General features: G+C 35.0%; 1 protein-coding gene across 3 annotated transcripts in view; it reads right to left on the reverse strand.

The window, feature by feature from the left end:
- EFR3A (EFR3 homolog A) overlaps nucleotides 1-27,110 on the reverse strand; it is a 168,384-nt gene that overhangs the window by 38,108 nt on the left and 103,166 nt on the right. For all 3 annotated transcript variants that reach the window (XM_069081054.1, XM_069081052.1, XM_069081053.1), the window contains 5 exons: nucleotides 25,800-25,964; nucleotides 16,435-16,549; nucleotides 13,852-13,903; nucleotides 10,988-11,160; nucleotides 9,894-9,969 (listed from right to left, as the gene is read on the reverse strand). In XM_069081054.1, the coding sequence (XP_068937155.1) occupies nucleotides 9,894-9,969; nucleotides 10,988-11,160; nucleotides 13,852-13,903; nucleotides 16,435-16,549; nucleotides 25,800-25,964 (581 nt within the window). The remainder of the gene's footprint in view (nucleotides 1-9,893; nucleotides 9,970-10,987; nucleotides 11,161-13,851; nucleotides 13,904-16,434; nucleotides 16,550-25,799; nucleotides 25,965-27,110) is intronic.

Raw genomic sequence — 27,110 nt, forward strand, 5'->3', positions numbered from 1 at the left:
AAGCTTTATTGACCACTTCTCAGGACAAAGTTTTAAAGTGTAATGTAAAATACAAACGAAATCAAGTATATAGAAAAATAACTATCAAAACAATAATTTTTGAAAAAGTTAATGCACTCCAGGATAAGAATCACTGATCCCTTACAGCTATAAATCCTATTCATCAAAAATAAAGTGAAACAAAAGCAAAAACCCAAAACATTTGTGGAAGCTACAATCCTTTGCAATTCAATATAGGAGTCTTAGGAATCAAAAACCTTGTCCACAAGGAACTTATAATCTAACAGGGAAGTTAAATATATATATATATATATACCTAAAGAATCATCATGCAAACTGGAATATAAGTGCAAAGGAGATGTTATAGGTGTAAGTAGAGAGCAGAGTAGATAGAGTACCAAGCCTATAATCAGGAAGACCTGCATTCAAATATGACCTCAGACACTTACTGGTTGTGTAACCCTGGGCAAGTCACTTCACCTTTGTTTGCTTCAGTTTTCTCATCTGTAAAAATGGGATAATAATAGCACCTACCTCTTCCAGAGTTGAATGTATGAGAATGAAATGAAATAGCAATTGTAAATTGCTTAGCATAGTGACTGGCACATAGTAAGTGATATATAAATGTTGGCTATTATGTCTTTAGTTTTGAGAAAAGAAAGATGAAGGCCTGATGATAAAACTCCTATTTTATACATTAATCAAAACACTACTACACAGCTCCTCTTAATGTTCAAGAATATCTGAAAAGAAATTATGATTGAAAATGAGATACCTGTTATCTGATAAACATGAATTAAATGACTATTTCCTTTTAAAGGAAATCACAAGGTGAGGCTATGACCTGAATAAGTATAGATTATGATATCTGACAAAACAATTTAACTTGCTGAAAAAGAAAAAGTGCTCTTGCAAATATAAGGTATAATCCATTATGAATGCAAAAGTCTCTTTCTCAGAAGAGTAAGGAAATTGGTTGGTTGGTTATTGTCCTTTGTATTTAAAGAGGACCAAAATATCATCACTACGTTGAGGTCAATGTATAGTGTGTCCACTACAGCTGATCAGACCAATATAAACTCAGATTTTTTGGGGAAAAAAAAGCATATTCAGAGAGTTGCATTATGGTGTAGTGGCTAGCGATCAGACCTTAGAGTCATGAAGACCTGAGTGAGAGTGCTTTCTCTGCTACATAAAAGTTATGACCCTGGGCAAATCACTTCTTAACACCCCTAGGGAAACTTTCTAAGACTTTTAGTCACAAAGAAGACATCAACCTGCACTAGGAGAGAAAGTTCTTGACCACAAGCTTTCTACACTGATAAAATCACAAGTCCAGTCAAAAAAATAATTCAATTATATTGTTCTTGATAAGAAATACATTTATTGGGACCAAAGGCCTTTTCACTAAAAATAAAAATTGAAATTTTTGAATGAATGAAATAAATGAAAACATTTTTACTTCCTTTTAATCTCATCCTTTAAAAAATCTCAGAAAATTTTCTATTAAGTATTTTTAAATACTTTACTTTCTGGTCATTTACCTGTGAAAACAATTTTTAACATGTTGAGTTTTGGGGGTTTTTTGGTTTGTTTTGAGTTCCAAATTCTATCCTTCCCTTTCTATGATTGCCTCCCCACCCCACCCCAAAATGGTAAGTAATCTGATACAGGTTTATACCTGTGCAATCATGTTAAACATTTCCAGATTACTCATTTTGTGCAAGAAGACTGGGGGGGGGGGAGGGAAGGGGAAGAGAGAGGGAGAGACACAGAAGACAGAAAGAGAAAGAGAGAAAAAGAAAGAAAGCTTCAGTCTGTATTCAGATAATATCAGTTCTTTCTCTAGAGGCAGATAGCATTTTTCATCATGAGTCCTTGGGACTGTTTGGATCACTGTTTTGTTGAGAACAGCTAAGTCATTAACTGTTCTTCATGACACAATATTGTTGTTACTGTGTATAACATTCCCCTGATTTTACTCAATTCACTTCGTATCAGTTCATGTAAGTCTTTCCAGGTTTATCTGAAATTATCCAATCTGTTACTTCTTATAGCAAAAAATTATTCCATTACAATCATATACCACAACTTGTTCAGCCATTCCCCAAAATATAGGTATCCCCTCAATTTCCAATTCTTGCCTATCAAAAAAGAATTCCTGTTAAAGCTGTTATACAAGCAGGGCCTTTTCCCCTTTTTTAGTTCTCTCTGGAATACAGACCTAGAATTGAATTAGTACTGCTGGATCAAAGGATACAGACAGTTTTATAGCCCTTTGGGTACAGTTCCAAATTGCTTTCCAGAATGACTGAATCAGTTCATGACTTCACCAAAAGTGTATTATTAGTGTTTCAATTTTCCTATATCCCCTCCAACATTTATCATTTTCTTTTTCTGTCACATTAACCAATCTCATAGGTATATTTCTCAGAATTACTTTAGTTTGTATTTCTCTAATCAATAGCGATTTAGAGCATTTTATGACTATAGATAACTCTGACTTCTTTGTCTGAAAACTATCTGTTCATATCCTTTGACCATTTATAAACTGGAGAATGACTTGTATTCTTATAAAATTGACTCAGTTCTTATATAATAAGAGTAATGAAGCCTTTATCAGAGATACTTGCCATAAGATATTTTTCCTCAATTTTCTTCATTGCTTCCCATTTTGGTTCCATTGGTTTTGTTTATGCAAAAAAAAAATTAATTTAATAGATCAAAATGATCCATTTTACATCTCGCAATGTTCTCTATCTTTTATTTGGTCATGTGAGATGTTAGTCTATATCTAGTTTCTGTCACATTGTGTTCAAGTTTTCCCAGCAGTTTTTGTCAAATAGTGCCAAAGAGCTTGGCACTATTGGTTTATTAATAACCATTAGATTACTACGGTAATTTACTACAATATGATGGACCTAATCTATTCCACTGATATACCACTCTATTTCTTAACTAGTACCAGATTATTTTTCTGCTTTATAATACAGTATGAGATCTGGTATTGCTAGGCCAACTTCCTTCAAATTTTCCTTTCTTTTTTTTGCTTTTTGGAGGAGCAATTGAGGTTACATGACTTGCCCAAAGTCACATGGCTAGTTAAGTGTTCAGTGTCTGAGGCTGGATTTGAACTCAGGTCCTCTTGACTCCAGGGCCAGCACTCTATTCATTGTGCCCCCTAGCCACCCCTACATTTTTCTTTTCATTGATTCCCTTTATATTCTTGACTTTTTGTTCTTCCATATAAATTTTGTATTTATTCTAGCTCTATAATTTGTTGGCAGTTTGATTGGGATGGCAATGAATAATTAGACTAATTTAAGGTAGAATTGTCATTTTTATTATATTGGCTCCACCCATCCATGAATAATTGATATTTTTCCAATTGTTTGGATCTGACTTTGTGAGAAAAATGTTTTACAATTGTGTTCTTATAGTTCTTGGGTTTGTCTTGGCAGGTAGACTCCCAAGTATTTTATATTATCTATAGTTATTTTAAATGGAAGTTCTCTACCTCTTGCTTACGGTCTTTTCTGGGAATATATAGAAATGCTGATGATTTTAAATGGGTTTGTTTTATATCCTGCAGCTTTTAAAGTTGTTAATTATATCAACTAGCTTTTTTGGTTGATTCTCTTAAGTAAAATACCATTATATCATCGGCAAAGAGTGATAGTTCTGTTTCCTCATTGTCTATTCTAATTCCTTCGATTTCTTTTTCTTTTTCCTCCTAGCATTACTTACTAGCATTTCTACTACAATACTGAATAACAATGGTAATAATAGGCACCCTTGATTCACCCCTGATTTTACTGAAAAGGTTTCTAACATCCCCATTACAGATATAATGTCTGCTGATGGTTTTAGATAAATATTACTTATCATTTTAAGGAAAGCTCCATTGATTCTTATGTTCTAGTGTTTTTAATAGGAGTAAGTGTAGTATTTTGACAAAAACTTTTTCTGTATTGAGATAATCGTATGATTTCTGTTGATTTTGTTTTAATATGGTTAATCATGCTAAGATTTTTTCTAATACTGAAATATTCTTGCATTCCTGTGAAAGAAATGATTACTAATAACCAATGATTGTAGAAGATCCAGCATTTTCCCCTTTTTTCTAAAGTGCTTATTTCAAGAATCAGTCTCAGAAGTATAGGACTATTGATAGTGGATAAGAATAACATTCTCCTCAATCTAGGTATTGCTACCCCACCCAACTTTACAAGTAATTTAAAGCACAACTCCAGCCCATTGTGTTCTACAGCCAGATTTTTTTTTCTAAATGATCAGCTGTCTAGAAGGAGCTATTCCCAACCCCTCTTAAATCTAGCATCTTCCCTCTAATGATTATTTCCAATTTGTTTTGTTCATATCTTGTTTGTACATTGTTGTCTTTCTCATTAGATTGTGCGCTCCTTGAGGGCAGGGATTGTCTTTTGCCATTTTCTGTATGCTCAGGACTTGGCACAGTGTCTGACAAATAGTAGGCACTTAATAAATGTTTCCCCTCCTGAATCACTGCCTTGTCATAGGGGAAGGGCTTGCAAAAGCTCAGTGAAACTATGAATTGTACTGCACATTGCTCAATGAAACCAAAATGGGAGGAAATAGTGGAGAATTCTGCCAAAAGCTGATCCCCTAGAGAAGAAAATAGCCAATCACTTCAGTATATTTGAAGTCCCTTCCAGCTCTAAATACATAATCTAATGATCAAATAATCCTAAAATGTCAACAATGTCCATATATACATAATATGAACTATTTGTATACAAGTTCAAACTTCAGTATCTTTGCCCATCTACTTCTATTTCATTGACTACAGTAAAGTCTTTGACTATGTGGATCACAATAAAATATGGCAAGTCCTCAAAGAGATGGGAGGACCAGATCATCTTACTTGTCTCATGAGTAATCTGTATATGGGATGCAAAGCAACAGTTAGAACTGAGCACCGAACAAATGATCAGAAAAGGAGTATGAAAGGCTGTACAGTGTGACCTTGTTCATTTAACTCATGTACAAGAGTACATCATGTGAAATGTCAGGTTGGATGAAACAAAAGCTAGAATTAAGGTTGCTGAAAAAAATAATCAACAGCCTTAGATATGCAGATGATATCATTCTGATAGCAAAAAAAGAGAGGAATTAAGACTTGATGAAAATGAAAGCTCCTCTTTCAAGACAGTGCAAAAGCTGTCTTGAAGATTAACATTAAAAAAAGCTAAGATCTTGGCAATTGGTCTTATCACTTTTTGGTAAATAGAAAGAAGAATGGAAGCAATGTCAGAATTTATATTCTTGGCCTCCAAGATCAATACTGATGGTGACAGTAGCCATGAAATTAAAAGATGCTTGTTCCTTGAGAGGAAGGCTATGGCAAATATGAACAGCATACTAACGAGCTGAGCCATCATCTTGATGACAAAGTCTCATATAATTAAAGCTTTGGTTTCTCCAGTATGGTTGGTGATATTTGGATTATAAATAAAGTGCTACAGAACTGATACTTTGGAATTATGGTGTTGGAGAAGACTTTTGAGAGTCCCTTGGACAGCAAGGAGAAAAAAATCAGCCAATACTTAAAAAAATTAATTCAAGCTTTTCATTGGAAGGTCAAGTACTGAAGGTAAAGCTTAGATACTTTGGCCACTTCATGAGAAGACAGGACTTAATGGAAAAGACTCTAATGCGGGGAAAGATTGAAGGCAAAAGGGAAAGCAGATGGCAGAGGATGAGATGTATCATGGAAAAAACAAACATGAAATTGGATAGACTTTAGGAGATAGTGGAGGATAGAAGAGTTTGGCATACTATGGTCAATGGGGTCACAAAGAATCAGACATGACTGACAAAAATAACAATAAATGTTTACTAACTGACCATACTCCATCTCCCCCAACCAAATGTGAAATTAATTTTTAATTCACCTTTAAGACTTTACATTTATCCCTATTAATCTTATTAGATTTGGCTCACCAGGATATAAGCTATAACTGGTACATAGTTGTCTTTTCTTATCACCCAGTGTGGTATATAACCAATCCATCTAGCTTCAGGGCAATTTCAAATTTGATAGGTATTCCATCTACATCTTCAATTAAGTCACTGATAAAATGATATACAGCAGAACCAACTACAATAGGAATCTTTGGGACACTCCACTAGAGCACTCTTTTCAAAGTGACATCAATCACAGAAAAAAAATATATATCTATTGGATCTATGAATAAGGGAAGAATTTATGACTAAACAAGAGATAGAGAGGATCACAGGAAGTAAAATGGGTAATTCTAATTACATGAAATTAAAAAGATTTTGCACCAAAAGACCCAATGTATCTAAATTAAAACAAAAGCAGAAAACAGGGGAGTAAATTGAAGCAGTGATCTCATTTCTCAAATTTGTAGGGATAAAGGTTTTATTTCTTAAATATATAGGAAACTGCATCAAATTTAGAAAAATAAGTCATTCCTTGACTGACAGATGCTCAAAAACAAGCAGTTTTCAGAATAAATCAAAGCTATCAATATTCATATGAAAAATGTTCTAAATCACATTTAATAATTAAAGAATGCAATTTAAAACAACTCTAAGATGTAACCTTATACCTATCAGATTGGCTACCCTGATAGAAAAGGAAAATAAATGTGAAATGCTGGAGAGGATGTGAAAAATAAGTGCACTGTTTAGTAGAATTGTGAAGTGGTCTAATCATTCTGGAGAACAATATGGAACTATATCTAAAGGCCTATAAAATTGTGTATTCCCTTGATTCAGCGGTACCACTACTAAGCTGGTACCCCAAAGAGATCAAATATTTACAGTTGCTCTTTTTGTGGTGGCAAGGAATAGGAAATTGAAGGAATGTTCCAATTGGAAACGACTGAACAAAGTATGTTACAATGACTGCAGTGGAAAATTACTGTGCTGTAAATAATGACGAGCAAGATGGTTTCAGAAAACCTTGGGAAGGCTTACATAAGCTGATGCAAAGTGAAGTAATACTGTTAGGATAATCAGCTGTGAAAGACTAATTTACTCTGATCAATATAACGATCCATGACAATTCCAAAGTACTTATGATGAAAATCCTATCCATTCCAGAGAGAGAACTAATGAACTCTGCGTGGACTCTGCGTGGACATCGAAGCATATTTTTTTCTTAATTTTTCTTGCTTCCCTACCCACCATCCCCACAACATGGCTAATGTGGAAATGTTTCATATGTCTTCATATGTATAATGGGTGTTGTATTAAAATAAAAAGGAAAGAAAAAGAGAACAAAACCAAGGTAACATCAACTATTAATATAGCTAGACTTATCAAGTCCAGCCAGACAACCAATTTCAAATCAACTGAATTATACTAGGTCTAGTTCACCTCCAACTTATACATAAAAAAAGAAAAAGATTTTATTAAATGTTTCACTAAAATCTTCGCAAGCTACAACATTCCCTTGATCTTCTGGTTTCATAACCCTGACAAAAATACTTAAATAGCTATTATTTGGAAAAAGGATTTGGCTTGTTTTACTTGGGAAAACTAGGATAAATGGATAGCTCGATGTCTGATACCTAATAGCAACTTAATAAATGTTTGATGACCAACTGACTAGAAGGTACAAAGAGGTAAATTTATGCTTCAAGTACATAGACAAATTGATAAAATGTCAATTCTAATTATTCCACAGTAAAATGAACTTCCTTAAGAGTAGTGGGGTCCCACATCTCACCGGTCAGATTGGTTAAGATGACAAAACAGGAAAATGATAAATGCTGGAGAGGATGTGGAAAAATTGGAACACTAATACATTGCTGGTGGAGTTATGAACTGATCCTACCATTCTGGAGGGCAATCTTAAACTATACCCAAAGGGCTATAAGTAATTTCCTATCCTTTGACCCAGCAATACCACTTCTAGGGTTGTATCCCAAAGAGATCACACAAGTGGGAGGAAGACCCATATGTACAAAAACATTTATAGCAGCTCTTTTATCTTTATCAAATGCTTTATTAACTTCTAGTTTACGTCATTCATTTCTGCAAGATTTTGAGTTACAAATTTTCTCCCCGTTTTTCCCCTACCCACCACCCCAAAATAGCGATCCCACTGGATATCCCCTCCTCTAATCTATAGCAGCTCTTTTTGTGGTGGCAAAGAATTGGAAATTAAGGGGATGCCCATCAATTGGGGAATGGCTAAACAAGTTATGGTATATGAATGTAATGGAATACTATTGTGTCATAAGAAATGAAGAGCAGATGGACTTCATATCTACCTGGAGAGGCTTATATGAACTGATGCTGCATGAGAAGAGCAGAACCAGGAAAAATTTGTACAGAATTACAGCTATAACATATGTGTGATGACCAACTTTGATAGACCGGACTCTTCTCAGAATTGCAGAGTTATATGTAAATTCCAAAAGACTCATGATGGAGAGAGATGTCTACATTCAGAGAAAGAACTAGGAAGAACAGAGTTTGAATGCAGATTGAAGCAAATTACGTGCTCTCTTTCTTTTTCTTGTTTGGTTTGGTTTCCTCTTTCCCATTGTTCATTCCATCTGATACAATCCTTCTTTATAACCTGACCAATGTCTAATGTGAAAGCATCTGCAGATCCTATACCTGATTGTATGCCACCATGGTGGGGAGGGGGGGGGGGGGTTATGGAGGGGGAGAAAATTTGAAACTCAAAGAACTGGGGAAGTGAATCTTGTAAACTCAAAGTAAACAAAGATATTAATAAAAACAAAAAAAAAAGAAAAAGAAAAAAAAGAGTAGTGGGTTCCACTCTTCAGTCAGCTTCTTTAAGCAAAGGCTGGATGGATGACTGCTTGTTGAAACCTAGGCCTTCTGACTCCTAGTCCATCATATTTTTCACTATACCAAGCTCCTTATTCATACTGGTTTAACCTAAGCAACTGGCTCATAAGAGGAACTGCACGTAATGGGTTTCATAAATGAATGAATGGACGGCTTTGTCTAAAATAAAATTTGTCTAAAACTTTACCTAGGTAAGAACCTACCTATCCATCTGACCCCAATGCAATTTTATATTCTTTTATAGGCTAAATGCTTTCTGAATTGAATTTATCTTTTAGTGTTCTGAAGTGAGGTATTAGAAAGGAGAAAGCAAATTTCAGTTTTTGTTCACTCATAATGTGAATGTTCACTCACTATTACCTAGTTGCTATGAGTAGCCAAAAACAGGAAATGATCAAATAATGAGCCCTGGGACAGGTAGCTATAGAATTTAAGTACTATAGGAGATTAAAGAGAAGGAATAAGAAATCAATAGCATAGCTCCATGCCACATTTATTTCTTCTTCTTCATTATTTTTTGTTAAAGGGGGAAAATATTAATGAAAGACAAGTAAAAGTATAAAGAAAAAAAAGACATTAATTACGTGATAACCTCTGACAAAGCCTTGTTAGGAATTTTCTGTATAAATAAATGAACAATGAACTCAAAATGTTCAACCTGAAGAGAAGACCACAGAGAAACATTACTGTCTTTTGAAGAGCTATATGTAGAAAAGGACTTAAAATAATCCAAATAGTTCCAGGGGAAGGAAAAGGAAAAAAAAAGGTGGAGGCAGATCATTGTTAAATAGATAGAAGATTTTTCTAACCATTACTGTTATCCAAAAATGGAATGAATTGCTTTGAGGTAGCAAATTCCAGTTATTAAATGTTTAAGCAGAGATGACCAACAATCTATAATATTACAGATGAGATTCATATAGTGGAAAAAATGTTGGACTAGATGACCTATATGGGACCTTAAAATGCTAAGATTTTGTTTTAATATTAATCTGTAACAGTCTAAAATAAATATTTATAACTTGATTTATGTACCATTCTATAATAAAAGTTCTCACCTTTTTCATGAAGCTTGCATCTTGCCTGGAAATTTTCTCTCTTTTTATCTTAAGGTCACCTACATCTGGTATGATTCTATGGAAACAAGGAATGCATATTTTAATGGAACACTATGACACATTTAATTATATCAAAATATCACATATGAGAAAATAGCTGCAAAAATATGTCTGAACTATTTCAACATTTTTACATCAATTTCCATTTCAATTATGGCTGTATTTAATAACAGTCAATTTTCATGACAAGAACCACAAAAGTAGCATTAACTTAATCATAAGACCATTATTATTTTCAAAGAAAAACTAGACTTTGGTAAAAGCAAAAATTAGACTGTGATTATGTGTTTAAGCTAGTAGTTACTCAAAGACATTATTGTTGAAACAAAAAATGGTTCTTTCTCTAAGGCATACTACCATCTTAAAATGGACAACTAGAGAGGCAGCCTGATGTAGTGAATGAATGCTGGAGTCAAGAAGAATCCAGGTTCAAATCTCAATTTTGACATGTACTAGCAGTGATAGATATCATTTATCTTATATAAATCTCAGCTTCTCCATTTATGAAACAGTTATAATACTGATAGTATCTACCTCATAAAAGCTCTAATAATGTATGTAAAGATTGCTGCCTAATTTAAAGCAATACAACTTTCGGTTGTTATTATTACTATGAAAACAATCTCAATTAAATGAAAGACAGGTTATATATTTTTTTAAATCTCAAGGATCTATTAGAAGGGGATCTTGAACTTTTTTGTATCATAAACCCCTTCGGTGAACTGATAAAATCTACAAACTCCTTAGATTGTTTTTAGACACAAAATAAAATACATATAATTACAATGGAAACCAAAGATTAATGAAAATACAGATGTAACTGTTTTCCCATCCAAGTTCATAGAACCTCTGAAATGAACACAAAAGAACAGATTTTTGGTCCCATCTAGACCCCAAAAGGGTCACCAAAGACTCCAGGTTAAGAATCTGTAGTCTCAAAATAATCTCTCCCACATAATTATTTAATTTAAAACAATTTAAAAGCTTTTAATGTGGAAAATATATTAACTAAACCAATTTTGAAGTGAAATTACCTGATTCCGCGAAGTTTTGCCCGATTGTCATGTCGATCAATTAGGTTATGCAGTATTTCCAGGACCAGCTGTCTCAGTTCACAGTCTTCCATGAGAGACGGAGATAGTAAAGGATCAAGAAATGGGGCAGGTAGTGCAGTAACAATGGTCTTAGCTTTGTATCCTGATGTTACCTAAGAATAATATAAACATATACCATTATCACAAACTTTTTTTTTCCAAAATCCTTTTTTAAAGTTCCTAGTTGTTCTTTCAAGAATCCATAAACATAGAGAACATCTTCTAATGGAAATAGAAATAAAGACAAAAAATTGGAATGTATCTAATAAGAAAACATGGTTACTTGAAACTTAAAAAGAACTTTATTCAAAATACTATTGCCATTCTTAAAGTTTAACTATAATGAATATTAATTTGCAAAGAGTAAAAAGAGATGAGATCAAACAATAAGTATAATAATTGTAAACTTATGTACAACTCATCTCACTTCTATACACCCTGAATGCAAAGATTTTAAATATCAAAATTCCTAAAATGCAGGAAGTGAAGTGAGTATTTCATTAACAGAAAAAGAGAATGACTTATAAGAAGCAGTTCTTTATACTATAATGACATGGACCCAAAATACAAATTTAAATGGTCAATAAATGCTTCTTCTGGTTGTAAAATTATACAGAATAAATTTTAAGTTTTATGTACTTCTAAAAATTCAGATCAACAGTACTGTATTAAGCATGGGAAAATACAAAGAATAGGGATTGCTAATCCATTTTTTCCTGACGGCTCTAAAAATTTGTAAATAGTGAATTCACTGTCAATGTGGTCTTATAATATGTCAGCATCAACACTGTGCTAGCATTAGACTTTTAACTTTCCATAACTTCATTCTAACATAGAGAGGGAATTAGATGCCTACATAGGCTAGCATATTATTTATTAGTAATATGACCATTACACTAAAAAGAAAAAAGTGTCTCATTTCTGACTAGACAGTTGATTTTTAAAAATTCTTTACCCATATGGTTCACTTTGGTGAATTGATTAAAGAATTATTTAAAGAGTTAAGAAGTCAGTTTTAAATTTATATTCACCAAAGTGAACACAGGGGCAATGAGATGAGGAAACAATTATGGCATAGTGGATTAACTGAAAGACCAGAAGTCAAGAACACATATGATCAAGTTTCCTATCTGACACTTACTGTGAAACCATGGACAACACATTTCATTTCTCTTAATCTCAGACAACTCTTTAAGATTATAAATTATAACCAGTTTTACAAACTGTATCAGCCGTGGTAAAGAACACAGTGGCAAGCTCCTTGATATATTATTCCCCCCCCCCCTAAAAAAAAGTGTTAAAATTAAGAACATGGGAGATCTCATTTGATTGATATCCTTTCAGAACCGGTAGAGTTCTTAAAACTCATAACAGATTCATTCTTAAGTGTCATAATGAATAATCATTACATTGGGATAAGAAGGCAGAAATTCTATGAATCTCGTCAACTTTAGTCCTTAGGAATTCTATTCATTCCCTATCCACTCTGAAAGTCCTACTACCTAGTTGTCCCCACTGATTAGGGCAAAGTAGCTCCCTTTTAGGCAGCAGGAGGGATAGCAGCTCTGATATCAAAGCTTCTCAAGCTTCCTCCACTTAAAGAGTTCCATCTGTCCCAAAATTCCTGGGCTATTTTCTGGTGGCTTCTGGAGGATCCTAGTATTAAGTAACAGCCTATATACATGATTAAAAGAGCAAAAAGACAGAAAAAATAATCAATACATTTAAAGGAATCATATCAAGGATTTCTTTATTTCCAGATGAAGAATTAACACTGAATACCTGAGTGAAGAACAATGAATATTTATTAAATTAAAAACAATTTCCTTTCACTGTAAAAAAAATTTTTTTATAACTACATATCTTCATAACTGAGGGCCTTCTTTTTCTTTTTTTTTTTTTAAGCAATCGGGGTTAAGTAACTTGCTCAAGGTTACACGGCCAGTTATTTCTGGGTGTGGTACTGAGTGTCTGAGCCCGGGATTCGATCTCCAGGTCGTCCCAACACTGGAGCCGGTGCTCTTACTCACTGAGCCACCTGGCTGCCCCTAAGCAATTGGGGTTAAGTAACTTGCTCAAGGTTACACGGCCAGGTGTTTCTGGGTGGGTGCTTAAGTGTCTGAGCCGGGATTCAAACTCCAGTTCGTTCTGACACTGGAGCCAGTGCTCTTACTCACTGAGCTACCTGGCCGCCCCGAGGGCCTTCTTTTTCAAGAATATCAAATGATGTGATTACCTTGGTATCTCATTTTCTTAATCTGCTTTAAAATTATTTTCAGAGAATTTAAATTATGCTCTAAGGTTAATATATGTCAAAGAAATATGACTAATAAATGAATTAGCTGGGCTGGTAAATTACAAACATTACATTCACTTATGCATTTAAAGTAGCACGTATACCCTCTTTTCAACTTGAAATATTGTTTAAAAAATAACTTGATTTAAATATACAAGGGAAATTGTAATTCTGAGTTTTAATAAATTCTGAGTCCTGACTAACTCTAAGCTGTGATCCTGACTTTCCTACCAGTAGCTAGATTAGATCTTGGAGGTCTTTTTTTACTGATTCTTCACCAAAGGAAAATAAACATAATGTCATCTTGGGCTAAGGCACCTCAACTTTTAAAATCTTTATTTCTTTATCTGTAAATTTAGACTTGAATTAGATCTTTAATACTACTTTGAGCTCTAACATTCTGTGACTCTTATGTGGGAAACAAAAGACCTGTAAAGTTCAAATCTTCTCACTTAAATACCATTTGACCATTCCCCTCCAATTCTATTGCGCATCTCAAATGACTTACCATAAGTAAAGATCTCAGCAACATAATCTGAATCCGTCTGGTTCCCAAATCCCTAAAATTAAAAAGTTCCCAAGTATTAAATTTAGTATTACAGATTTGTATCACCTATTTTTAATCACATTACCAACACTTTGACTTGAAATATTTCATTTTAAAAAAGAGACATCTGTATATGCTTCTCAAGATTAAATACAATGGAAAGACTGCTGGTTCTGAAGTTAGAGGATAGAGGTTCAAACCATGGTTCTTCTACTTACTTCCACTGTGACTTCAGGCAAGTAACTATCTCTCCAGGCTTCATTTTCCTCAGCAATAAATTGAAAGCACTGTTCTAGATAACTTTTTTGAAGTCCCTTCCAGCTCTAAATGCATAATCTAATGATCAAATGATCCTAAAATGCCCACAATGTCCATATATACATAATATGAACTATTTGCAAGTTCAAACTATAGTAGCATATTTATTCAAGTACAGAGAAAAGCTTGACTCAATACGTAAAAAGTAAAATTTTTGCTTTAAAGAAAAAAAAACATTCAAATTCAAAACCAAAAGTAAGCTAAGAAAAAAAAAGATTTAAAATTCAACTCAGTGTAATGGTAATGAATTTTTGCTTAATGGGAAGATCTTTCCCATCTATTAATAGACCCCATATGACCTGCTTAAGTCACATGAGTTTAAGTTACACAAAGCCTGTGGTGGGAGGAGCTTGCTGAACAGGTGGAGCAGAGCCCAGAAGAGCTAGGTTGTTAGAACTGAGGGAGAGAGAGGAAGCAAATAGGGAGCTGTGAGTGTTTGTCTGTGGGAAGGCCCTAGCAGGGGGAAGACCTGGGGATGGCAGTGTTCCCTGCAGTGTTATGTGTACACACTTCTTTGTTGTTGTGATGGATTTGTTTTTCTAGTGTTGAGATTTGGCTTTCTGGTGTTTGATTAAACATTTTGGTTCTATACTCCATATGAAGTCTTTTATATTTTGCAATTCAGAATTACGTTGGCATATTTATATCTGTCATAGGTGCTATGAATATCATGTTGGTGCTACACTTAGGTAACAATGAATACATCAGCTTAACTTTTTTTCCCCTCACTGTTTCTAAACTTTAAAATTATAAGTTTAAGTTGTTCAAATTTTATGATTCAGTTTTTTTTAAACCCTAAAAGTAAATTTCACTTCACTTGGACAAATTCTAGCTAGAGATCTGAAAATAGGGCAGGATTATTTGCAAAATAGGTAATTTCTCCATTACTCTCATTCTATATATTGTAAGGTTAAAGAAACTGAGGCATATTAGTGCCCAAGTCTCTGTTGTACATCACCTGAACAAAGAGCATAAGACAACCAAAAACACCTGGAACCTGCAGCTATGCTGTATTGATCCTAAACCATACTCAGAAACCTAGAGGACTAGAATGGGACCAAGGAACTCAATGAATCAGAACACAGCATGAAGACTGGCCTGACCTACCCCAAAACACTCTACTCTACATGCTGTATGTGTACCATCTACACTAGCAGAAAGTTATCCCTGATGTTGTCCACTGGCCAGCCTTTACCAAGACCTGGAATAATTTAAATCAATAACAAGGCCCTTCCAGAAGCGAACACAGCCTAGTCCAAAACAAAATCATAATACAAAATGTATGGATGGAAAAATGAGTAAAGGAGAACAATGATGATAAAAAAAATATTATGAAGTCAATATGCTCAAGACACAAACCTGAAAGAAGAGAATTATTCCTCACCTACAAGGAAAGTTTGTATGTGTGTGCACAAACATGTAACTAGGTGATGCAGTGAATAGGATGCCGGACATGGGGGTGGGGGGTGGAGGTGGGGGTCATCAGAAAAACCTGAGTTCAAACCCTGCCTCACATATTTACTAGCTAGGACACTGCTAAGTCATTTAATTTTTGTCGACCTCAATCTCCTCAAATGTAAAATAACAGTAGCTACTTCCCAGGGAACTATATCTATATATACATGTAGATATACAGATAGAGATAAATATATTTTTTTACATACTAGCTAAGTGATCCTGGGCAAGTAGTCACTTAATTTCTCAAGAATCCCATGCTCTTCTGCAATTAAGTCACAAAAGAGTCACTGATCTGCATTAGCAGAGGGAGTTTCCTCAACACTAGGTCAATGAAATAAAAAACAGACCAAAAATAACTAGTTGATTATTGAGTTCTCATTCTAGTTCTACATATTAAGTAAGCAACTAAAATGGTGAGCATAATAAAAGTTGGTATATATTTTTAACTAGAAATTTGCTTTCCTTCTTTTATTAGTTTTACTTAACTGTTTTCTTAACTCTTATAAGAGATATCTTATGAATCAAGCGCAATCTGTAAATGTTTATGTTGTAAAAACAAAATTTAAAGTATAAAAATGAAAAGAAAAAGTTGATAAACTGATTAAAAAATTAAAACTAATTTCAAAATAATACATATTTTTTTTCAAAATTAATGTAGTGAGTTATACAAATATAAAGATTACTTTTCTTTCTACTTCTACATTAGAAGCACATCAATCTAAAATTAAGTTCAAATTATTAGTCTGAGAAAACAGAAAAATAACAAACCCTAGCTGACTGGTATCCAAAGTATGTGTGGTAGTTCCAAAAACAGGCACTTTCCCCATAATGAACATCATGATCTCTGATCTCTGATAATCTGGTAAATTACTTCCAAAAAAACCTATAAAATATTAAAAAAAAAATTAGTAGGAGAGAACTGTCATTTCCAACAGTGTATAAAACTGGAATAAAATTATTAAAATTTATAATATCCCAAAATATGTTTCTGTTTTATAGTACAATTTAAAAGATATCTAAATCAAATGCTTATTCAACTTCATTCATTAATAACTAATACACTTACTATGATTATACCTGTTCCCTTCAAAATTACATTTAGACTTACTCAACTGAATTCAATTCAAGATTAAAGTACCTACTATATAAAAAGTATTTTCCTAGAAAATTAAAGTATTAAAAAAAAAAACAAAGAAAAGATAACTTGCACTTTAATAAGAAATTAAAAGGGGGCTGCTAGGTGGCACTGTGGAGAGAAAACCAGTCTTGGAGAGAGAACCAGTCGAGTCAGGAGGACCTGAGTTCAAATCTGGCCTCAGACACTTGCCACTTATTGCCTTAAAAAAAATAGAGAGAAAGAAATTAGAAACTATACTTCATATAACTTTGTATATAGGTTGTAATGACCTATGTGCATGCTGTAGCCCCTCCTTAGACCAGGGCTTTTTAAACTTTTTCCACTTGCAACCCCTTCAGCGCTTCTTAAAACTGAGGGTTGCAACTCATAGTTTAAAAAGATGCTTTACACCATAAACTACTTGAGGGCAGAGGATATTTTGTCTCTTTCTCTGTACTTAGTTGTTGGTGACCTCATTTGCTTCCATGATTTAAATATCATTTCTATTAAGATGATTACAGAGTCAACAAGCATTTATTAAGTACTTAATATGTACTAGACACTATATTAAGTGTTGAAGGTACAACGAAAGGCAAAAAGACTCCTTACACTTAGAGATCTCATTTTCCAATAGGGGAAACAAATTGCAAACATTTTTGCACATAGATGACATACACAGAATAAACAAGATCTCACCAATATGACAACAATATTAAAGGGGACCAAGAAAGTCTTCTTTCAAGAGACAGGAAATTAGCTGAGACTTGGCATGTGCAGTTCTAATTTCTCTTATGACTTCTATTCCCACATTACCAACTGCCTAAGAAATATTTTAAATTCTTGAGACATTTCAAATTCAATATGTCCAAAACAGAGTTCATTACCCTTCTCAAAACCATTTGTCTACCATCAAATTTCCTTTTCTCTTTTGAGGGAATCACCATTCTTTCAATCCAAGATGTATAAGCTGTTACACACAACTCCTTAACATCTCTCACCTGACACAGCCAATTGCCAAATCTTGCTCTTTTTACCTATACCACATCTCTTGCTCATCCTCTTCCTCTGTACTCACACAACTACCACCTTAGCTCAGACATTTATCATCTCTCACATGGACTAATGCAATGGTCTCCAAACCAGTGTCCCTGCTTCAGGTGTTTCCTAACTGCAGTCTATCTTCCATAGAGCTGCCAAAGTGATTTTACCTTAAAATGCAAGTCTGATTTTGTCACTTCCCACCTTACTCAATAAACTAAATGGGCTCCTTATTGATCCCCCAAAAAATAAATAAAACTTTTGTTTGGCTTTTAAAGCCCTTCACATCTTTCCCTTTTTATCTTATGGTCAAGTCAAACAAGCCTTCTCTCTGTTACTAGTACATGTGCCCCTGTACGGTAGCTAACTATTATTTCTGAAATGCATATTTTTTTCTAACTTTTGCTTCACAGAATGTCTCAGACTTCAAAAAGTACCTTCTACACAATGCTTAACCTGATTTCCATTCTCTACTTCAACTCCTAGTGCCCACCTCTCCTCTCTAACTCTTTACATTTATTTTGCACATACATAAATATGTACAAGCTATTTTTCCACAAACAATGCAAGTTCCTTAAGGGAACAGAATATTTTCTTATTGTCTTTATTTCCAGTACCTAGAAGAATAACTGGCATGTAATAAGCAAGTATTAAATGCTTACTGATTTATCTACAACGTGGCCAATATCATCCATTGTTCACTTGCTGCAATGAGGCAATCCCTTTATATGTTACTATTTTTTCACCACAATAGCTTGCCCAAACTTTTTCATCCCTCCTCAAACTTCTCATAGCTCATCTTCTCCTTCCCTCTGTGCTAAAAAGTTACCTAATATATGTATCTGTGTGTATATATACAGATAATGTATATGTATACATATGCATACATACATACATATATATAGCCCTGGATCACTGCATGGCTAAGAATTGCCAAGTCATTCACAATTGGTCAATGTAAAATATTGCTGCTACAAAACACTGCTGTGTACAATGATCTCCTAGTTCTGCTCACTTCATTCTACATCAGTTCATGCAAATTGTTCCAGGTTTTTCTAAAATCATTCTGCTCATCAGTTCTTATAGAACAACAATATTTCATTACAATTATAACAAAACTTGTTAAGCCTTTCGCCAATTGATGGGCATCCCTCCATTTCCAATTCTTTGCCACCACAAAAAGAGTTGCTATAAATATTTTTATACCAATAGGTCCTTTTCTCATTTTAAATTTTTATATCTCTTTGGGATACAGACTGAGAACTGGTACTGCTAGATCAAAGGGAATGCATGACTTAATAGTACTTTGGGCATAGTTCCAAATAACTCTTCAAAATGGTATGATCAGTTCACAATTCCAGCATGTGAATTAGTGTACCTCTTTTTCCACATCCCCTCCAACAGTCACTTTCATTTTCTGTTATGTTAGCCAATCTGGTAAGTATGACGTAGTACCTCAGAGTTGTTTTAATTTGCTCTCCTCTCATCAACAGTAATGCAGAGCATTTTTTTCACACGACTATAGATAGTTTTGATGTCTTTGTCTGAAAACTACCTGTTCATATTCTTTGACCATTTATCAATTGGGAAATGACTTGTATTCTTATAAATTTGATTCTGGGAGGCAGAGCCAAGGTGGCAGAGAAAAGGCTGCAACTCACCTGAGCTCTTCCCAAGCCACTCCAAAAACCTTTAAATAGTGCCATAAAATAATTCCTGAAGTGGCAGAATCCACAAAAGGCTGGGGTAAAATGATTTTCCAGCCAAAGACAAATCAGAAGGTCCACAGGAAAGGTCTGTCACACCTGGGTGAAAGTAGAGCGCAGACCATGCCCTAGCAAACCAGGAGTAGGCGTTAGGAGCTTTTGAATCAGCAGCAAGAGCAGTTGCTTTCTGAGTTCTCAGCCCACAGATGGTAAGAGGGTCTAATGACTGATCAGAAAGAAATTACAGGGGCAGGGGTGCCAGGGGCAGGACTCTGTGGCTTTACTAATATTCAGATCTGTATTGCAGGCTTGGGTGGCAGTCCCAGGGCAAGGAATATCACAAGAACACCAGTGTTTGTAGTCATAGTGGCACAAAGACCCTCATCACAGTCCCAGGGAAGAAAAGAGTGCTTGTGGTCACTCACAGACTAGAGCACAGACCAGAAGAGATGAAATGTACTTCTCCTTAGAGCTTGCATATAGGTAAGCAGAAGACAGTGTTGGTGATAAGAAGGTCATGAGATACACAAGTCTTCAGTAGTAAGTGACTGTTGCTGTTTCCAACTCCATTCTTCCCAAGGATGGCCTGCCATGTCTGGTAATCTGAGACTAGCTTTAAAGTCACCCCAAAGTTACAAGCTTGGCCTCTTTTGGCACACTGATGATAAGGGTTTCCAGGGCTTCATGAAATTTTTCTTTGACCTCATCAGGGTTTGTCATGGTGGGAGCATAGGCACTGATGATGGTGGCATGGCATTTTCTGGCAAGTGGCAATTAAATTGTCACAAGCCTGTCATTCCTTCCTTTTGGTAAGCACACAAGCTTCTTGACTAGATTAGTTTTGATTGCAAAACATACATCAGCTTCACAGCACTCCCCTTCACTGCAGCAACTCTAGAAAAACATGTATCCAGCTCTACCTTCAGTAAGCTGGCCTTCACCTGTTAGCCTTGTTTCACTCAGGGCTACTATTCAGATGTGATACCTGCTGAATTCTCTCATATGAACTGTTCTTCTTTCAGGTCTACTTGATTTTGTCTATAAGTGTGTGCACATTCCATGGGTAAGCAGATAATTTTTAGGGCACCTTTTCTAGCCTCTTCCTCACACCAGGAGGTGAGCAGTGCAATCCTGAAAAGGCTGCTCTAACACCCAGGGGGCTGCTGAATCCCACTGCTGCTTTGATAGAGAATAAGACCCTATGGCCCAGGCCACCTGTGTGCAGGGTTGTGACTATAGTTCCCAATATACCTGCAACTGCTGCATCATCACTTGCCTGTTGCTAAAGGGCTTTGAGACAGGTAAAAATGGTAAGATGGTATGGGTGATATCTTATGATTCATGTATAAACTGTATTTGAGTGAAGCAGAGTTGCACAAAGTTGTTGGCCTCACTGTCTCTTCCAATTATCACAGTCCAATGACAGGTCAGAGTCAAGAAGACTGGCAACGGCTCAAGACATAGTGGATGACCTTGGCATCTTTGATGTCTAACCAAGCTCTAAGTGCTCCACAGGACCTGCTTCAGCAGCATTCATGGGCACTGGAACAAACTGTTCTCATCTGCCCATTCCACAAAGAGAAATCTTAACTTGCTTGGGGTAGACACCCACCCCTCCAACTCACCGATGGATCTGAGAACCCACGGTTAACCTCAACCTAGTTTAGCCCATCTGCTGATATGGTTTACCAAGGTGTAGTCACTGTGCAAACTATAGCTTTTTGGAATCACAGGTGAGAGTTAAGCAGATCAGGTAGACACCAAAGGTGGAAAGCAGCCCTTACACCAGAGATATTAGTCCTCCCTGAACAAACCCTACTACCCTCTAGGTCTAGGATATAAGGGCAGTGTGATACCTGATAATTTCTTGAAATAAGATGTCCGGGCTCTTTTTTTTGATTATGTCTTTCAAGGAGTCTAATAATTCTTAAATTCTCTTCCTGCATTGATTTTCCCAGTCAGGTATTTTTCCAATGATAAATTTCACATATTTTTCCTATTCTTTCATTCTATTGACTCTATTTTATCATTTCCTGATGTTCTGCTGAATCATTAGCTTCCACTTGACCAATTCTAATTTTTGAGGAATTATTTTCGTCAGTGGGCTTTTGTCCCTCCTTTTCCATTTGGCCAGTTCTGTTTTTCAAGGGGTTGTTTTCTTCAATGAATTTTTGTTCCTCCTTTTTCATTTTGCCAAGTCTATTCATAATGAATTGTTTTCTTTGGTGAATTTCTGTGTATCTTTTTTCTTTTTCTGTTTACCTCATATTTCAATGGAAAAAGAACCACTGGCTGAGATCTCTCTCTTATTTTTTCTTCCTCATTTCATGTCACTCAGTGCCTTCTGCTACTATCTACTCCTTCACCTCTGTCTCACAAAATGAGGTGGTGTTTCTTCTTGCTAAAACCACCTCCTTTATATGTAGAAGTGACCCTTGTGCATTCCACATCAATTTTCCCAGAAGATTTCATCCTCTATCATGTTCACTCTCTCACTTATCTTCAATCTCTCCCTATCTACTGGCTGCTTTCCTACTGCCTAAAAACATGCCCATGTCTTCATTATATTCATAAAATCCTCATTTGATCCATACATGCCCAACAGCTATTGTCCCATATCTCTCTTCCCTTTTATGGTTAAACTCCTTAAGAAAATCATCTATAACAAATGCCTCCTCTCTTTTTTCTCACTTTCTAGAAATCTCAGTAATCTGGCTTTAGATCTCATCATCCAATAGATATTATTCTCTCTAAGTCACTAAAGAACTCTTAATTGACAAATCTAATAGCTTTTTCTCAATTCTCATCCATGACCTCTCTGTGGCTTTTCATGATTAACCTCTTTTTCTTCATACTTTCTTCTCTTTAGGTTTTCATGACAATGCTCTCTCCTGATTGTCTTCCTTTCTCAAGTCTCTTTAGATGGATCTTTGTGCAGGTCATGCCTGCTAACCATTAGTATTCCAAAAGGCTCTGTCCTGGGCTCTCTTTTTTTTCTCTATACTATTTCACTTGGTGATCTCATTAGCTCCCATGGATTTAGTTACCACTTCTATGCTAATAACTATTTGTAGTTTACTTATCCAGTCCTAACCTTTCTATGAAGATCTAGTCTTGCATCTCCAACTGTTTATTAAACATCTCAAACTAGATATCTCATAGGTATCTTAAAAGTATAACCAAAATAGAACTCATTATACCCTCCATCCCCCTTTTCTTCCAATTTTCCTATTACTGTTAAAAATACCACCTCTCAGTTACCGCAGCTTAAAATCGGTCATCCTTGACTCTTCATTCTTTCACTCCTCTCACCCAAATCCAATATATTGCCAAGATTTGCTATTTCTACCTATAAACATTATAAATATCACCTTTTCTACTCTGACAATGACAGTACTCTGTTGTAGGCCCTTATCATCTCTTGCCTAGACTATTGCAATACTGGTTGTTCTCCTTCTCCTTGCCTCAAGGATTTCAACATCCCAATTTGTCCTCCATTCCTACAAGTGCAGGTCTTACCATGTCACTTAATCTTCCCCCTCCTCAATAAACTCCAGTGATTTTTTATCATCTCCAGGATCAAATAAAAAATCCTAAGGCATGCAAAAGCCTTATAATCTACTCCCCCAGCACCTTTCCTATCTTCACCTTACTCGCCCCAACATCTTCTGCAACCCAATGACACTGACTACCTTTCTGTATCTTATACAAGATATTCTATATCCTGACTGAAGGTATTTTTTGCTATAATTATCTCCCTCCCTCATCTATTCCTAACTTCCTTCAATCCCAAGTTAAGATTTCACCTTCTACAATAAGCTCTTCCCAAATCCCTTTAATGCCAATGCCTCTTGTCGATTCATTATCTCCAATTTAGCATATAGTTGTTCACATGTTGTTTTCCATATTAGACTTTGAGATCTTTAGACTAAGTTCTTTGAGAGCAAGGATTTTATTTTATCTTATGCATTTAGCATGTTGCCTAAAACATGGCAGATACTTAATAAATGTTTTTTGGCTGCTTTAAGACCTCCAATGAAGAGGAACCCATTACTTCCTGCGACAATCCATTTTATTTTTTAATAATTCTGTTAAAATGTTTTTCCAGGTGTCAAGGCAACAATTTTTTTTCCTTGAAAATTTTACCTAGTTGCTCTAATATTAAGAACCTGGAACAAACTTAATCCCATTCCAGCTGAGGGCCCTGAAAATATTTGAAGACAACTGTCATATTGTCTCTGAGTCTTCTTCAGGCTAAATAACTCCAATTCTGATCATATGAACTTGAATTTTGTTGACCCTCCTCTGCCTGCCTTCCAACACATTCTTAAAACAGAGTGCCAAGGTCTGAACACAACACTCAAGACTGGTCAAACAAGATCAGAGTACAACAGGGCTATCACTTCCTTATTCCAGAAACTTATTTCTCTCTTAATGCAGTCAAAGATCTTGTTATATTTATTTTTTTGTTTTTAACATTATACTTTATTTACATGAAATTAAATACACAAGTAAGTAAAACAGATGAGGTCATCAAAAAAAACACCACTAAATCAACCACTTTCCTCAAGTACATATATGATCATGTCAAATCACCCTTCTTCCCACCCCCTCAAACTTCATTGGCTCACAATTACTTCCAGGATCAAACACAATGTTTGTTTTACTTTTAAGGCACTTCACAACCTATGCTCATCTTATCTTTCCACTTTTATTGTTATGCACTCTGTAATCCAGCTACACTGACACATTTAGTGTTTCTCCAACATACCATTTCCTGATTCTGCCTTTTCACTGACTGCCCAAAATGCTGGGGAGGGAGCTCTCTCTCCAGGCTTCCCTAGCCTATTTCAAGACTCAATTCAAATCCTACCTTCTGCAAGAGGTTTTTTTCCTGGTCTTCAATTACCAAAGCTTTCCCATTAAAACTGCAGTCCATAGTTGTTTTATCTTTTGTTTCTCTCGTTAAAACGTGAGCTTCTTAAGGAAATGGATCAGAATTTTGCTTTTTGCATCCAGTGCTTAGCACGGTGTTGGCATACAGTAAATACTTAATAAATGTTTGTTTACTTACTGATTCCACATAAATAAGAAGAATACCCCCAAAATCCCACTGAATTGGGCAGGTCTAAAGACTTTTCTGCCCATTAGACAAAACTTTCATTTTTCTTTAAATGTCTTTCTTTAAAGGAAACTTAAGAGAATCTAAACAAGCCACGTAATTCTCAATTATCATGTGAATGATTTTTCCTTTCAAGTAGTGATTACTTCACTCACACTATCCTGTCTCTATGAGAAACCCATACACAGGCAAAGAATAGGTATTAAATATTTATTGACTGCTATGAAGTGAGGCAGGAGGGATATCCAATAACTTTAAGTTAGATGTTAGACTAAATGATCACATAGGTCCCCTCCCACTCTGTGATTCTATATTTGTAGCAAATAACCAGAATCTACTGATTTATTGACATTTCCTAGAACCACCAATTTTTAATCATATTATTAAGTGTCCATTAGTCAAGGTTTACATTTCTAGTGTGATCAAACAATGACAGAGTCAAAATACCTATATTATTCTTAAACAAGGTTACCAAATCCAGCATCTGGGAGTTAATGTAAAGGACAAAGTAAATAAATAAATAAAATCTTGGTCAATTTTTCTTCTTTTTTTAAGTAAAACATCCCAAATGGCTTGCCACTTGTATAACCAAGGAAAACTTTCCATATAAGTTGCAATTACATATAAACATGTATAATGTATATATGTGTAGGTATAGGTGTGTTTGGGTATGTGTATAATATTTCAGAACTGGTATAAATTATTTAAAGGATTAACAAATGTTCAGTAGAACCACATAGGGCTCTGTTATCATATAAGAATATTTAGGAACTCAAAATCACTCAGTTGAGGAAAAAAGCATGACCCATATGTAGTCCCATGCAAATTTACTAATTCTCCTAAGCAATCTGTAAATACCTTTAAAAAGTTGTTTTTCTAATGACAATATGGATCTGTTGTTGACACAATCACAGAAAATATATTCTATATAAAAAATATGTATTATATATATATATATCTATACACACACATAAAATATTAAAAATCAACATTTCAATCACTTTGCCAATAAATAGAGAAAACATATTTGAAGCCTTGGCTAACATTTCTCTTTCAAAAACTTATGCTGTAAGTTTCATGTCTTAAGAGCTTTACTTATCACAAATTTTTTTTAAAAAATAGTTAATATTTCAAGGAAAAGTTCACTCACCTATTGTTTGAATAATAGCATTCTGGACAATCTTTTCATCATTATCTTTGGTGCTTGTGCTTACATTGACACTGCCCATAGAGCCCCGTCTTTCACCACCTTCAAATTCAACACTGAGACGTAAATGCTTCAATAAGGTGTTAAATACTTCCAGTACTGTGGGACCTGTAAAGAATCATGTGTAAGAATAGATGTTCTTTTCCAATATTTAGATCTTAATTAAAAATCAGAACATTTTGCACACTTCTCATTAGAGATGTTGGGCTAAATTAATTCTAAGTATATAAAATTTTAATTGTCTGAAGGAATTGAAAAAAACAGCTAAGTTCGACCATATTCTACATCATATCAATGGATATGTCTATCAATCATTAAGTATTTATTAAATAACAACAATATACATCAAGTATTGTGCTGGGAGCTGGCAATACAAACACAAAATGGCATTACTTTCCTTCCTCAAGAATCCTACATTTTGCTGGAGTTAGGGTTCTTGACCTTCTTGACCTATCATGGCCACCTTAAAGCATTCTGAATAACTCTAGGGACTATCCCCTTGTCAGAATAATATTTTTAAAACATAAAATACATTGGATTACAAAGGAAATCAACTATTCTGAAATACAATCACAAAACAAAAACAAAATCCATATTCACAGATCCCAGCTCAAGAACTCCTGTGGTAAAGGGCTATAACATTCAGAGATGAGTAAATTCAGGACACGAATAAAACACCATAAAAATTTATTAAGAGCCTGGTGTTTTGCCAGACACTGTACTAAGTGCTAGAGATATAAAAAGATACACAGTCATCATTGCCTTTGAAGAGTTTACACTAGCAGAGTAGCTGGTGGCAAATGAAGAAATGGCTGGCATTTTGAGCCCTCTATAAACAGAGGCCATGGCAGAAGCTTTTTTTCTCTGTCTTCCAGCCCTCCAATCCGGGAAGCAGAAGCAACTGAGGGTACTAAAGGGGTATGTGTAGCAAACCTGCAACAATTGCCAGGATGATGAACTTCCTGGTGATTAACTTATCTTGGGTTGGAGGCTAGGGAGGGAAGGGGGAATGGTGCAGGGATAGGGTTGAAGGGAAGGGAGTTATGGTGAAGATGATTACAGAGTTAAACCAGAGAGAACAGATGGTGGAATCTGACATGGGGATGGAGTTACTAACAAGAGGGGGAATCAGAAAATTCACTACTCAGGTATTTATTAAGTACCTATTCCAGGCAAGATACCGTGATATACATAGGATATACAAAGAAAAAAAAAATAATCTTCAAACTCAAATTTGCATTCTATTAGAAAAAC

This window comes from Petaurus breviceps, unplaced genomic scaffold, assembly GCF_028583685.1.
Source record: "Petaurus breviceps papuanus isolate PSGF00001 unplaced genomic scaffold, PetGlider_PUasm1.0 98, whole genome shotgun sequence".
Lineage (NCBI taxonomy): Eukaryota > Metazoa > Chordata > Mammalia > Diprotodontia > Petauridae > Petaurus > Petaurus breviceps.